This window comes from Neophocaena asiaeorientalis, unplaced genomic scaffold (assembly GCF_003031525.2).
Source record: "Neophocaena asiaeorientalis asiaeorientalis breed wild unplaced genomic scaffold, Neophocaena_asiaeorientalis_V1.1 scaffold150, whole genome shotgun sequence".
Taxonomy (NCBI): domain Eukaryota; kingdom Metazoa; phylum Chordata; class Mammalia; order Artiodactyla; family Phocoenidae; genus Neophocaena; species Neophocaena asiaeorientalis.
The window spans coordinates 16637836-16652999 of NW_020176571.1; the positions used below are offsets into that span (position 1 = coordinate 16637836).

The 15164-nt window shown below is 37.6% G+C and overlaps 1 protein-coding gene across 4 annotated transcripts in view; it reads right to left on the reverse strand.

Annotated features, from left to right (window-relative positions):
• ABCC9 (ATP binding cassette subfamily C member 9) overlaps window positions 1–15164 on the reverse strand; it is a 146216-nt gene that overhangs the window by 90579 nt on the left and 40473 nt on the right. For all 4 annotated transcript variants that reach the window (XM_024733389.1, XM_024733388.1, XM_024733386.1 and 1 more), the window contains 2 exons: window positions 12024–12132; window positions 7637–7744 (listed from right to left, as the gene is read on the reverse strand). In XM_024733389.1, coding sequence (XP_024589157.1) covers window positions 7637–7744; window positions 12024–12132 — 217 coding nt within the window. The remainder of the gene's footprint in view (window positions 1–7636; window positions 7745–12023; window positions 12133–15164) is intronic.

Below are 15164 nucleotides of genomic sequence, written 5' to 3' on the forward strand. Positions count from 1 at the left end.
TATATATATATATATATATATATACACACACACACACACACAAAACCAGACAAATAGCACACACATACACACACACATACACATATAAATATATATATATATGTGATTCTAATGTACAGCCAAGATTAAGAATCACTACAGGACTTGCCTGGAGGCACAGTGGTTAAGAATCCACCTGCCAATGCAGGGGGCATGGGTTTGATCTCTGATCCGGGAAGATCCCACATGCCGCGGAACAACTAATAAGCACACGAGCCACAACTACTGAGCCTGGGCTCTAGAGCCCAAGAGCCATAATTACTGAACCCACATGCTGCAACTACTGAAGGCTGCGTGCCTACAGCCTGTGCTCCGCCACAAGAAAAGCCACCGTAATGAGAAGTCCGTGCACCGCAACAGAAAGTAGCCCCTGCTCACTGCAACTAGAGAAAGCCCGTGCGCAGCAACGAAGACCCAACGCAGCCAAAAATAACTAACTAAATAAATAAATATTTAAAAATGAGTCACTACAGCTCTTTGAAATTCACAGGTGTTATACCTTATCCTCAAAACAACCATACTAAAATGGCATCCCCACCTCAAGAGGAGCAGACCATGGCTCAGAGAAGAAATTTGCCCAAATCACACATCAAATTAATGGCAAAGGGAAGGCTAGCATTAGCTTATTCCATCCAGTAACGCATTTGCTCCAGTTGCTAAAAGTTTATTGTGGGACAGGTATGGTGTCAGGCAATAAGGAGAGAGACAGGAGAATTAAATGTGGTTCTTGGCTTTACTGTACCACTCACTGAGCATCCCTCACTCTGACTGGACAGGGCAGGGAGTGGGACAGCCCCAGCAGCCAATGTGGCTAGTCGTCTAAACAGCTAATTTCCAGGACTCCGTTGGCTCTGATGTCCAGAGGCCCTTGACTGCTGCAGACATCTGTTCTGGTTCCTGCATAACCCTGATCCCTTCCTGGGGCTGATCCCAACTCTCAGTCCCCAGCCTGTGTTCCTGTGGTGGCCTGTTCTATGAAGCACTCATGCTTGGGAACAGTACAAACGGCTGAGTTTCAGTAACAAAAAACAAACAATCCTTTTGCATGTAGCTGCCCAGTTTTCCCAGCACCACTTATTGAAGAGGCTATGTTTTCTCCATCGTATCCTCTTGCTTCCTCTGTCAAAGATAAGGTGACCAAATGTGCATGGGTTTATCTCTGGGCTTTCTATCCTGTTCCATTGATCTATTATTTCTGTTTTTGTGCCAGTACCATACTGTCTTGATTACTGTCACTTTGTAGTATAGTCTGAAGTCAGAGAGTCTGATTCCTCCAGCTTTGTTTTTCTTTCTCAAGATTGCTTGGACTATTCGGGGTCTTTTGTGTTTCCATACAAATTGTGAAAAATTTTGTTCTGGTTCTGTGAAAAATGCCATTGGTAGTTTGATAGGGATTGCACTGAATCTGTAGATTGCTTTGGGTAGGTATAGTTATTTTCACAATGTTGATTCTTCCAATCCAAGAACATAGTATATCTCTCCATCTGTTTATATGATCTTTAACTTCTTTCATCAGTGTCATATAGTTTTCTGCATACACGTCTTTTGTCTCCTTAGGTAGGTTTATTCCTAGTATTTAATTCTTTTTGTTGCAATGGTAAATGGGAGTGTTTCCTTAATTTCTCTTTCAGATTGTTCATCATTAGTGTATAGGAATGCAAGAGATTTCTGTGCATTTATTTTGTATCCTGCTACTCTACCAAATTTGTTGATTAGCTCTAGTAGTTTTCTGGTAGCATCTTTAGGATTCTCTATGTATAGTATCATGCCATCTGCAAACAGTGACAGTTTTACTTCTTTTCCGATTTGGATTTTTTTATTTCTTTTTTTTGGCTAAAACTTCCAAAACTATGTTGAATAATAGTGGTGAGAGTGGGCAACATAGTCTTTTTCCTGATCTTAGTGGAAATGGTTTCAGTTTTTCACCATGAGAACCATGTTGGCTATGGGTTTGTCATATATGGCCTTTATTATGTTGAGGAAAGTTCCCTCTATGCCTACTTTCTGGAGAGTTTTTGTCATAAATGGGTGTTGAATTTTGTCAAAAGTTTTTTCTGCATCTATTGAGATTATCATATGGTTTTTATCCTTCAATTTGTTAATGTGGTTTATCACACTGATTGATTTGCGTATATTGAAGAATCCTTGCATTCCTGGAATAAACCCCACTTGATCATGGTGCATGATCCTTTTAATGCGCTGTTGGATTCTGTTTGCTAGTATTTTGCTGGGGATTTTTGCATCTATGTTCATCAGTGTTATTGCTCTGTAGTTTTCTTTTTTTCGTGACATCTTTGTCTGGTTTTGGTATCAGGGTGATGGTGGCCTCGTAGAATGAATTTGGGTGTGTTCCTCCCTCTGCTACATTTTGGAAGAGTTTGAGAAGGACAGGTGTTAGCTATTCTCTAAATGTTTGATAGAATTTGCCTGTGAAGCCATCTGGTCCTGGGCTTTTGTTTGTTGGAAGATTTTTAATCACAGTTTCAATTTCAGTGCTTGTGATTGGTCTGTTTATATTTTCTATTTCTTCCTGGTTCAGTCTCAGAAGGTTGTGCTTTTCTAAGAATTTGTCCATTTCTTCCAGGTTGTCCATTGTAATGGCATAGAGTTGCTTGTAGTAATCTCTCACAATACTGTGTATTTCTTCAGTGTCAGTTGTTACTTCTTTTTCATTTCTAATTCTGTTGATCTGAGTCTTCTCCCTTTTTTTCTTGATGAGTCTGGCTAATGGTTTATCAATTTTGTTTACCTTCTCAAAGAACAAGCGTTTAGTTTTATTGACCTTTGCTATTGTTTCTTCCATTTCTTTTTCATTTATTTCTGCTCTGATCTTTATGATTTCTTTCCTTCTGCTAACTTTGGGGTCTTTTTGTTCTCCTTTCCCTAATTGCTTTAGGTGTAAGGTTAGGTTGTTTATTTGAGTTTTTCTTGTTTCTTGAGCTAGGATTGTATTGCTATAAACTTCCCTCTTAGAACTGCTTTTCTGCATCCCATAGGTTTGGTGTCATCGTGTTTTCGTTGTCATTTGTTTCTAGGTATTTTTTGTTGATTTCCTCAGGAATACCTAAATAGACATTTCTCCAAAGACATACAAATGGCCAACAGGCACATGAAACAATGCCCAACATCACTAATTATTAGAGAAATACAAATCAAAGCTATGAGGTATCACCACACACCAGTCAGAATAGCCATCATTAAAAAGTCTACAAATAACAAATGTTGGAGAGGGTGTGGAGAAAAGTGAACCTTCCTACAGTATTGGTGGGAATGTTAACTGGTGCAGTCACTGTGGAAAACAGTAGGGAGGTTCCTCTAAAAACTAAAACTAGAGTTGCCATATGATCCTGCAATCCCATTCCTCAGAATATATCCAGACAGAACTATAATCTGAAAAGATACCTTCACTCACTGTTCACTGTGGCACGATTCACAATAGCCAAGACATGGAAACAACCTAAATGTCCATCGACAGATGAATGGATAAAGAAGATATGGCACATATATACAATGAAATACTACTCAGCCATAAAAAGAAGAATGAAATAATACCATTTGCAGGAACATGGATGGACCTAGAGATTATCATACTAAGTAAAGTAAGTCAGAAAGAGAAAGACAAATACCATATGATATCACTCATATGTGGAATCTAAAATATGACACAAATGAAGTTATCTATGAGACAGAAACAGACTGACACACATAGAGAACAGACTTGTAATTGCCAAGGGGGAGAGGGGTGGGAGAGGGATCGATTGGGAGTTTCAGATTAGCAGATGCAAGCTATTATATATAGAATGGATAAACAAGGTCCTACTGTATAGAACAGGGAACTATATTCAACATCTGCTGATAAACCATAATGGAAAAGAATATGTAAAAGAATGTGTATATATATATATATATGTATAACTGAGTCACTTTGCTATACAGCAGAAATTAACACAGCATTTTAAATCAACTATACTTCAATAATATAACTTTTTTAAAAAAATAGGCTATTTGACAATGCAAGCCAAAAAAGGGCAGAAGATCTAAATAGAAATTTCTCCAAAGAAGATATACAGAATGCCAACAGACACATGAAAGGATGCTCAACATCATTAATCATTAGAGAAATGCAAATCAAAACTACAATGAGGTATCACCTCACACCAGTCAGAAGGGCCATCATCAAAAAATCTACAAACAATAAATGCTGGAGAGGGTGTGGAGAAAAGGGGACACTCTCGCAAGATATCAGCTCAGTGCTTTGTGACCGCCTGGAGGGGTGGGGTAGGGAGGGTGGGAGGGAGGGAGATGCAAGAGGGAAGAGATATGGGAACATACGTATATGCATAACTGATTCACTTTGTTATAAAGCAGAAACTAACACACCATTGTAAAGCAATTATACCCCAATAAAGATGTTAAAAAAATAAAAAATAAAATTTATATTTCCCTGATGAAAAAAAAAAAATTAAAAAAAAGAAAGAAAAGAAAATTGAAATCATATCAAGCATCTTTTCTGACCACAACCCTATGAGATTAGAAATCAATTACAGGTAAAAAAACGTTAGAAACAGAAACACATGGAGGCTAAACAATACGTTATTAAATAACCAAGAGATCATTGAAGAAATCAAAGAGGAAATCAAAAAATACCTAGAGACAAATGACAATGAAAACACAACCATCCAAAACCTATGGGATGCAGCAAAAGCAGTTCTATGAGGGAAGTTTATAGCAATACAAGCCTACCTCAAGAAACAAGAAAAATCTCAAATAAACAATCTAACCTTACACCTTAAGGAACTAGAGAAAGAAGAACAAACAAAACCCAAAGTTAGTAGAAGTAAAGAAATCATAAAGATCAGGGCAGAAATAAATGAAATAGAAACAAAGAAAACAATAGCAATGATCAATAAAACAAAAAGGTGGTTCTTTGAGAAGATAAACAGAATTGATAAACAATTAGCCACTCATCAAGAAAAAGAGGAAGAGAACTCAAATCAATAAAATTAGAAATAGAAAAGGAAAAGTTACAACAGATACCACAGAAATACAAAGCATCCTAAGAGACTACTACAAGCCAATACTCCTATGCCAATAAAATGGACAACCTGGAAGAAATGGACAAATTCTTAGAAAGGTATAACCTTCAAAGACTGAACCAGGAAGAAACAGAAAATATGAACAGACCAATCACAAGTAATGAGATTGAATCTGATTAAAAATCTTCCAACAAACAAAAGCCCAGGAGCAGACGGCTTCACAGGTGAGTTCTATCAAACATTTAGAGAAGAGCTAATACCCATCCTTCTCAAACTCTTCCAAAAAACTGAGGAAGGGGGAACACTCCCAAACTCATTCTATGAGGCCACCAACACCCTAATACCAAAAGCAGACAAAGGTACTACAAAAAAAGAAAATTAAAGACCAATATCACTGATTAATATAGATGCAAATATCCTCAACAAAATACTAACAAACAGAGTCCAAAAACACATTAAAAGGATCATACACCATGATCAAGTGGGATTTATCCCAGGGATGCAAGGATTCTTCAATATACGCAAATCAATCAATGTGATAACTACATGTAAAAGAATGAAATTAGAGCACTCCCTAACACCATACACAAAAATAAACACAAAATGGGTTAGAGACCTAAATGTAAGACCACAAACTATAAAACTCTTAGAGGAAAACATAGGAAGAACACTCTTTGCTATAAATCACAGCAAGATACACCTCCTAGAGTAATGGAAATAAAAACAAAAATAAACAAATGGGACCTAACGAAACTTCAAAGCTTTTGCAAAGCAAAGGAGACTAAAAACAAGACGGAAAGACAACCCTCAGAATGGGAGAAAATATTTGCAAACGCATAAACAAAGGATTAATCTCCAAAATATATAAACAGCTCATGCAGCTCAATATTAAAAAAACAAACAACCCAATCAAAAAGTGGGCAGAAGACCTAAATAAACGTTTCTTCAAAGAAGACGTACAAAGGGCCAAGAAGCACATGAAAAGCTGCTCAACATCACTAATTATTAGAGAAATGCAAATCAAAACTACAATGAGGTATCACCTCGCACCAGTTAGAATGGGCATCATCAGAAAATCTACAAACAACAAATGCTGGAGTGGTTGTGGAGATAAGGGAACCCTCTTGCACTGTTGGTGGGAATGTAAATTGATACAGCCACTATGGAGAACAGTATGGAGGTTCCTTAAAAACCTAAAATAGAATTAGCATATGACCCAGCCATCCCAATACTGGGCGTATACCCAGAGAAAACCATAATTCAAAAAGACACATGCACTCCAGTGTTCATTGCAGCACTATTTACAATAGCCAGGTCATGGAAGCAACCTAAATGCCCATCGACAGACAAATGGATAAAGAAGTTGTGGTACATATATACAAAGGAATATTACTCAGCCATAAAAAGGAATGAAATTGGGTCATTTGTAGAGACGTGGATGGATCTAGAGACTGTCATATGGAGTGAAGTAAGTCAAAAAAACAAATATCATATATTAACGCATATATGTGGAACCTAGAAACATGGTACAGATGAACCGGTTCGCAGGGCAGAAACAGAGACACAGATGTAGAGAACAAAAGTATGGAAACCAAGGGGGAAAATGGCAGGGGGTGGTGGTGTGATAAAGGGGGAGATTGGGATTGACATATGTTCACTAATATGTATAAAATGTATAAGTAATAAGAACCTGCTGTATAAAATTTTTAAAAAGTATGCTAACACATATATATGGAATCTAAAAAAAAATAGTTCTGATGAACCTATGGACAGGACAGGAATAAAGACACAGATGTAGAGAATGGACTTCAAGACACGGGGAGGGTGAAGGGTAAACTGGGACGAAGTGAGAAAGTAACATTGACATATATACACTACCAAATGGTATAAAATAGATAGCCAGTGGGAAGCAGCTGCATGACACAGGAAGATCAGCTCAGTGCTTTCTGATCACCTAGAGGTATGGGATAGGGAGCAGGGGAGGGAGATGCAAAAGGGAGGGGATATGGCTATATATGTATACATATAGCTGATTGTTATACAGCAGAAACTAACACAGCATTGTAAAGCAATTATACTCCAATAAAGATGTTAAGAAAAAAAAAAAAGGCTGTTTGAGATGAGTCAAAGGCAGTATTGGGAAGCTGGGTGGAAGCACACAACCCAGGTCTAAGCCTTTCCTGGTTGTAGATAATTGCAATCTAATCTACTTCCTTAAAAATTGGACCTGTAATATGGGCGTTCTCTAGAAATTAATCTACTTGGTAGATAAACATGAGAGTACAAGTGGGAATAGGTTGGATACTAGCTTCTGATGCAGATTCAGAAGAAAGATTCATCCTCCAGTTATTTAAACAACTGCTGGAGCAAAGCTGTGGCTGGGAGGCAAGGCAGCACTGAGAATTATAAACTTATCAGAATATGTTTGAAAATGTTATGAGAATGAGTGACCATGCTAAAGAGACTTTAAAGACACAATGTAGGACACTTTTGCAGAACTTCATTATAAAATAGTAACATCAGTGTTTCTATTCATGTAAGAATTCAGGAAATAAAATAACCTTTATTGCAATATCCTCGGTCTCCACGGGACGCAGACGTCGTGTTGACTGCTCGTAGCTGTCCAGGTGATACCTTCCAGGCTGCTTCCTGTTTATAGTTTTTGGCTGCTGCATTCCACATGGAAAAGAACACAAGTTGAAAGTCTATGGAGAAAACTGAGTTTTTACTGAACATTAACTCACATTGCTAATTCTCCACTTAAGCTCTAAGAAAAAGAAATGAGTAAAGTGAATGTCATATTTTAATTATTTCTATGGTGTCCCCCTGCCGCCAAAAAAAGCAAATGATAATGAAAAAGCGTTACGCAATAATTTTAAACCTAATTCACAAACTTTTTAAGAAAGATAAAAATATGAAGATGTGATACTTGCAAACGATAGAAGTTAAAGTGCTGAGCACCAAACTAGCCTTTGGATATTCTTTCTCCAGCTTTCTGGATGAACAGGCCCAGGCGGTAAAAAGCTGTGTGTCATGGCCAAAGGCAAGCAGGCTAACTCAGGGTAAACTGGAATCTAATTCTTAGGCCGTCGGGCTTGTAAATGTTCCAACAGTTCATTTTTGGTCACCCTCTGAATCACGAGGATTTTGAATCCGATACACTCAAATAAATCAGACTGGGCTATATGTCGCCCGAAGATCCATGGTGGAATGAGAAAAAGCATAAAGATCTAGGACTTTTTTGCCTATAATATGTATATTATTTCATAAGGAGATCCATAAGCACTGTAGAATGATCTAGTTTTTCTCAAATGTTATAGCATTGCTCTGAGCCAAAGGACTAAAGAAAGTCTCCATAAAACGGAGGATGCCAGCTAAAGCTAGGCAATCTTCACATACTTAAAATGAGCTCCAATTAGGTCATAACTAGAAACTTGTCATTCTCTAATTTTGAGTTTAATTTCACATAGAGACAAATGACTGAAGAGAAGGTAGAAAATTCAGTTCTGTAAACCTCTAATTTAGAAAAATATATAAGCTCAAAATTTGTCCCAGAGATCTAGTAATCAAGTATTTCGACATAAATGATTATCTGTCTTACTTAAATACCTTATAGAGATTATGAAAGCTAAATAGTAAAACACTTTAAAACTGTTATATTACCTATAAAAAGCAAAGGATTCTAGAATTGTGAAACTTTTTTTTTTTTCCTTTGGCTTGGAACGGCAGGTTTAGCTTTTTGATAAATCTGTTGAGTTCTATTATGGGAATCAGGAATGTCCCCGAATAATCAGTAATTTAATCTGAATGAGATATCGTCCTCCAATTTATATCCATCAGCGTATCAACAGAATATCAAACTACCAAACAGCGCATCGCTAAGCTACACACCATTCAATACGGAGATTAAAAAGTCACTGAGAAGGACTATCAGTGTTCTGTTGCACAGAAACTACTGAATGCATTTTACATTTTAAAAAGAGAGAGAGAAAGAGTGCTCATGACGTTTTCAGTTTTGTTTTTCTTCCCACAGTCCTCACAGATAACCTTACATGAGAGATGTAGAAAGTCACTATCCTTTAAGCTGAGTATATTTCCCACACAAGACAGGTCTATATCTGTACCTATATTCTCTGTCTTCTAGAGTCATAACTTCTATAGTAGTATCGCCCCCAGAGTTCCAAAAGGAATGACTTCATGTTCTTCACAAAACTAAGGAGAGGTTGGGAGGAGGAGACGTGTCGACAGAGATTTGAGTCGGAGTCTCACAGATGTAATTTGAAGAAACTCTGGCTCTAGACTGTCACTAATTCTCCGTGGAGATTCTGCAGCCAAAACCACTTAACTCTAAGCTTTTACAGAATACATAGCATCTTAAGCGCTCTCAAGTAGGAGTTTCCATTAGTGTTCTTTTCAAACACACAGCTTTTTTCTCTTCATTTTTAAAAGTTTGTCATTTGTGGTTTGGCCCATCAGCAGTGATGAACGGCCCCGAAAGACATCAGAAGTCCAGTCTGGTTTCAATAACTGAAGATACTGGAGGCAACTGAAGGGGATTCTTTTTTCCTTCCAACCTTTGCTCAGTTCAATATTTCTCCTATCCCTCATCTCATACAAACCACTCTTCAGATTTCCCGCACTCCACTCCCTCAAACTTGACCTCCTCTGTTCCCTTTCCTGAGGTCATCTCACTCTGTTCATCCCCACATCTCTGAAAGATGACCTAACAAGTTCTTTGGGAATCTCCTATCATCCAAAGTGAGACAAGGCAGGTTCTAATCAAATGCTCGACTTTCCTGCTGCCTCAAAGTGTACACAGTCTATGACGTGTTCCTGTCTTGGTGTCCGTGTCCACACAAGAGCACACAAGCATTTTCAGGCTTTGTTACTGCAGCGTCTACAAGCATGGGTGCTGGTTCCTACTCAGACAAAATCACACCTGCTCAACAAAATAACTCGACAGAGAGTAAAAAAATAACTCCAGAAAAGCAGAAGAAATCAGCAAGTCTAAAGACAGCCAAGTGCCTGTCTTAACTATTTTTAGCACGATGTGAATAAAAATTTAATGCAGACTGACTTCCTGGTGAAGGTTTTCCAAGCCTCAGCCAATTCCTGTCAGGAGACTGCACATGCATTTTTGTTTGGTTACATAAATGGTAAATATATTAACATTTTTCTCTAATAGTAAACGAATAACTAATTATTAACTTATAGCTTATTTTAGAAGAACTTCTTTCTACTTTACTGTTATGAAATAGACATATTAATGTTAAAGACTTTCTTCAGAATTTTTCAGACACGGCTTTCAAGAAAGTGGTTTAATCCAGTCCCATTAAATATCATCTAATGGCCAGTGGCTCTTAAATTTACATCTCCAAGGGGGATTTCTCTTCTTAGATGCCAATAAATATCTCAAAATTATCATGTGCAAAATATACCTCTTGATTCCACCTCAACAGCAACCTACTCATTTCTCAGCTTCCCTATTTCAGTTATTGGCTCCACCGTCTACCCAGTAGTCGAACCAATAACCTAGGATTCATCCTTGAGTCTTCTTTCTCCCTCATCCCCTCCATTCAACCTATCATCCAGTGTTTATCAGCTCAGCCTAAAAAGTGTGCACTGAACCTGATAGCTTCTTCTCAAGGTCCACTGCAACTGCAACAACAACAAACTCTAACCATCATCATTTGTCTATGTTATTATAATGACCTCTTCACTGATCTATCTGTTCTACTCTTGTCCCCAATGACAACTCTTTACCCAGGAGCCAGAGTGATCCTTTAAAAATATACGTGAAATTATATGAGTCCCTTCTTTAAAACCCTCCAAACTCTTTCCCTGGTTTACGGGACTCTCAATCCTTGTTCTTACCTCGTCTTATACTCCCTTCTTTACTAGGCTTCAGCCATAGTGCCCCTCTGTTCCTTGAACACACCAAATTAATTCCCACCTCAGGGTCTTTGCATCTGCCAGTTCTCTGCCTGAAATGATCTGGCCCCTTTTCTAGGTCTTTGCAGAAGAAGTACCTACTCTTCATTCAGGTCTCAGCTCAAATGCCAGCTCTTCAGAGGGGCCTCCTGGGAAATGACCACCCTGCTTAGAGGATCCCAGTCACTCTCTAATATCTTCTTTTTATAATTTTCTTCCCACAGGGAATTGATCTCACTTGTTTACTTGTTTATCATCTGACTCCTGCCTCAAGAAAGCAAACTCTGTGACAAGAAAGATCTTGCCTGCCTTGTTCAGAGCTACATCGCCAGGTCTTGGCACAAAGCACAGGGTAGCTGGTAAGTCTGGAAATACAGGCAAATATATAACACACGTTATAGTCCAGGTAAAACATGACAAAATAACATTGTGTTTCCAGGCTTTATGTAGATATGAGTAAATATTTGTGCAATGGATGAATAAACTGGTTCAGGAGTTAAAAGACTCAGGTTTTAATTCTGGCTCTCCCACTAAAATCTTGTGACTCTATTCAAACCATACAACATGCAAATGAATATATGCATCTAGAAAACAAAATAGGTAATGTAGTGTACTATATTAAATGAGTCAAAAGACATAATGTATCCAAAAAGCACTTTTGAAACCAAAAAGTATAACATAGTTAAAGGTATTATAAGCATATGGTACAAGAGTTGGAAGCTTATTTTGTATGATTTTTATATAAAGCTTGGGGTAGACAACCTCTCTATTTCCTTTTGAATTGAACATGAGGTGTCCCTCTTGGGATAATCCTTTGATGACTTATAAAGATGAGCCTTCTACATTCTTTTAATTGATTTTAGACTTGTAAGGTTTTTTGCAGAAGCAGATGGCAATTTTTTCTCCATATAGGTTAAAAGCAAAGCGTGCGATTTCTTCTAATTGCACCCACTTTCAATCATCCATCCTCAGGACTGTCCCTTATTCACAGCTCCCGTAACAAAGAAAAGCACTTACGGCTCCAGTGTGTTTCTTACAGGATTCAAATGGAAGAGAACCTTCCCCAGTCAGCCAGCTGTCCTCACCAATCTCATCACTCAAGAGAAACTCATTCAGCTTTTGAACACTGCAAAAGGCAAACAAGCAAGCACACAATAAGGGATAAAAATAAAACCACCACCAATGAAGTTCTACCTAAATAAACAAACTTTTCCCCCACTGTTACCATGGTAAGCAAGCCAGCTCTGAGAGTCATTTCTCAGGACCAACTGGGAATCCAGCTAGGATGCTGGGGACTGACGGGCTCCCAGGACCTGGGGTTTTCAGTCCTTAAAATGAAAAATCTCAGGAAAACCACAACCAACTGGTCACCCTAAATTCAACCAACTCTCCTTTGCACTTTTTTTTTTTTTTGCAATTATATTTCTTGTCAAAGACAATAGAATCGGAGAGGGACTTGAAACAGGGTGGTTAAAAAAAAATAACACCAACGAAGGAAGTATCATTATTCCCATTTTACAAATGAAGGGAAATAAGGTACAGGGCAGTTAAGTGAAAACATACAGCATATAACACACAGATCATGGGTCCCTGCATACTATGCTACTTTGCTAAAGCACTACTCTATATATTGGACATATTTTCACAACCTGGCAAGGAGAGGGCCCTCTAGAATATTACTACGCAAAACGTTGGCCAAGATCAGTGGCATCAACATCACCTGGGAGCTTACTTGAAACTTAGAATCTCAGGCCACACCCAAGACCTCCTGAGTCAAAATCTACATTTTAAGAAGATCCAGAGATGCTTCATGAGCACAGTACAGTTGGAGAAGCCCTGTTCTAGAAGAGTAATTTACAAACATTCTTTACTGTGGTCTCCAGAGGCTGGACACAAGACCCCTTGGCCCCCTTACCCCACCCATTCTAATTTTCTCAAACCAGTGTCATAGGATCAAGAGTAAAACGAATCGAAGAACACAATTTGAAAACATCCTCCCATAAATAAAATGATACACTACAGAAAAGTCTGTGAAGTTGAAAAGACAAGAAATGCTCCTTCTAGCATGCTAAGATGCGAACAGTGGGCAAACTGGCCTGGCACCTGCGGCATCACATACAGGGGAAAGACTGCCGTTAGTAGGAAACTAGAAAATACACATCTGAAACAAAAGATTTTTTTATTTTTCATTTCAGCTTGTAGTCAAGTTAAGTGCCTCCAGACAAGTCTGCATAGTTTGTTTTTGTGACAGACTAAAGAATGAAGAAAAGTAAATTCAATTCCGTCTGTTGCCCATGAACTTTAAGCTCTTTAGCCTTGCGTGGCATAGAAACCGCTTCCTTCCTTTGGAAACATAAAGGTAGATAAAATCCACTAGGGCAGTCTAACTATTAACTTCTAAATTTCATTTACAGGAAACTAAAAGAAATAATTTTTTCATTCTTCTTTTTATTGAAGTATAGTTGACTTACAATATCATGTTAGTTTCAGGTGTACAGCACAGCGATTCAGATATATCTATCTACAGATATACATTCCTTTACAGATTCTTTTCCCTTATAGGTTATTAAAAAATATTGAGTATAGTTCCCTGTGCTATACAGTAGGTCCTTGTTGGTTATCGATTTTATATATAGTAGTGTTTATATCTTAATCCATAAAAGTAATTTTTTAATTGAAGTATAATTGATACAATATTATATGTTACAGGTGTAAATATAGTGAGTCACAGTTTTTAAAGGTTATACCCCTTTTATATTAATAGTTATAAAACACTGGCTACATTCCCTATGTTGTACAATACATCTTTGTAGCTTATTTTATACATAATAATTTGTACCTCTTAATGCCCTACCCCCATGTTGCGCCCTCCCCCTTCCCTCTCCCCACTGGTAACTACTAAAGCGAACCACTTGTTCTCTATATCTGTGAGCCTGTTTCTTTTTTGTTATATTCATGAGTTTGCTGTATTTTTTAGATTCCACTAAAAAAAATTATTGTTTAAGGAAAGCTTTGGCTGAATAATACTCCATTTTATGTATATGCTGCATTTATTCATCAATTGAGGGACATTTGGGTTGCTTCACTTTTTGGCTATTGTGAATAATGCTGCTATGAAGTTGAATGTACAAATATCTATTCAAGTCCCTGCTTTCAATTCTTTTGGGTATACACCCAAAAGTAGAATTGCTGAATCTTATGGTAATTCTATGTTTAATTTTTTGAGCATCTGCCATACTTTTTTTCATGGTTCTGGAATTCCTGACTTACTTAAATATATTCAAGTTATGACAACATGGCTGAACCTTGAAAACATTATGCTAAATAAGATAAGCTAGGCACACAAAAAACAAAAATTGCATAGTTCCACGTATATGAGGTAGATAGAATAGTCAAATTCATACAGGCAGAAAGTCAATGGTGGTCACCAGGGTCTGGGAGGAGAGGTAGGTACAAGGGGAGTTATCATTTAGTGAGTATAGAATTTAATTTGAGAAATTGAAAAAGTTCTGGAGATGGACTGTGGTGATGTTTGCACAACACTGTGAATGGACTTAATGCCACTAAACTGTACACTTAAAGTGATTTAAATGATAAGTTTTATGTTATGTATATTTTACTGCAATTTTAAAAAGAATTTCAGAACCAAAAAAAGAAAGAAGAGCTCTGGGTTTTGTACTGTCTTTGAGTCTTTGACAGCAAAGCCTGATCACATAGATCTGAAAGACGGTGTTAGAAATGCCTTAGGAATGGCATTTTATTCATCTTAAATGGCAGTATCCTTTCTTTACTTCTACAGACGTTGTTATTCTGTTCCAAGGTTTAGAAGAGATTAGATTTTAAGGAGCACAACTTTGTCCATCAAAGGAATACCTTTCAGACAACCTCACACTGTGTCTCTGCACACAAAGGCAAGTATGGGGCCAAGTTCGTGTGCCTTTGTAACTAAGTCCAGCAGCTCCTGGTACACGTTACTCAATGAATGTTTGCTGAATCAATCAAAGAAGGAATAAACCAATGATTCAGACATTTAATAAGTAAGGTCAGTTGATTCAATTCTCCATTTCACCTTCTAGCACACACAAATCTTACTGAAGCTTTTTTGAAATTAATGAGACCCATTCTTGCTGAATATCAGGGAGCAGTTGTCCCTGAGCA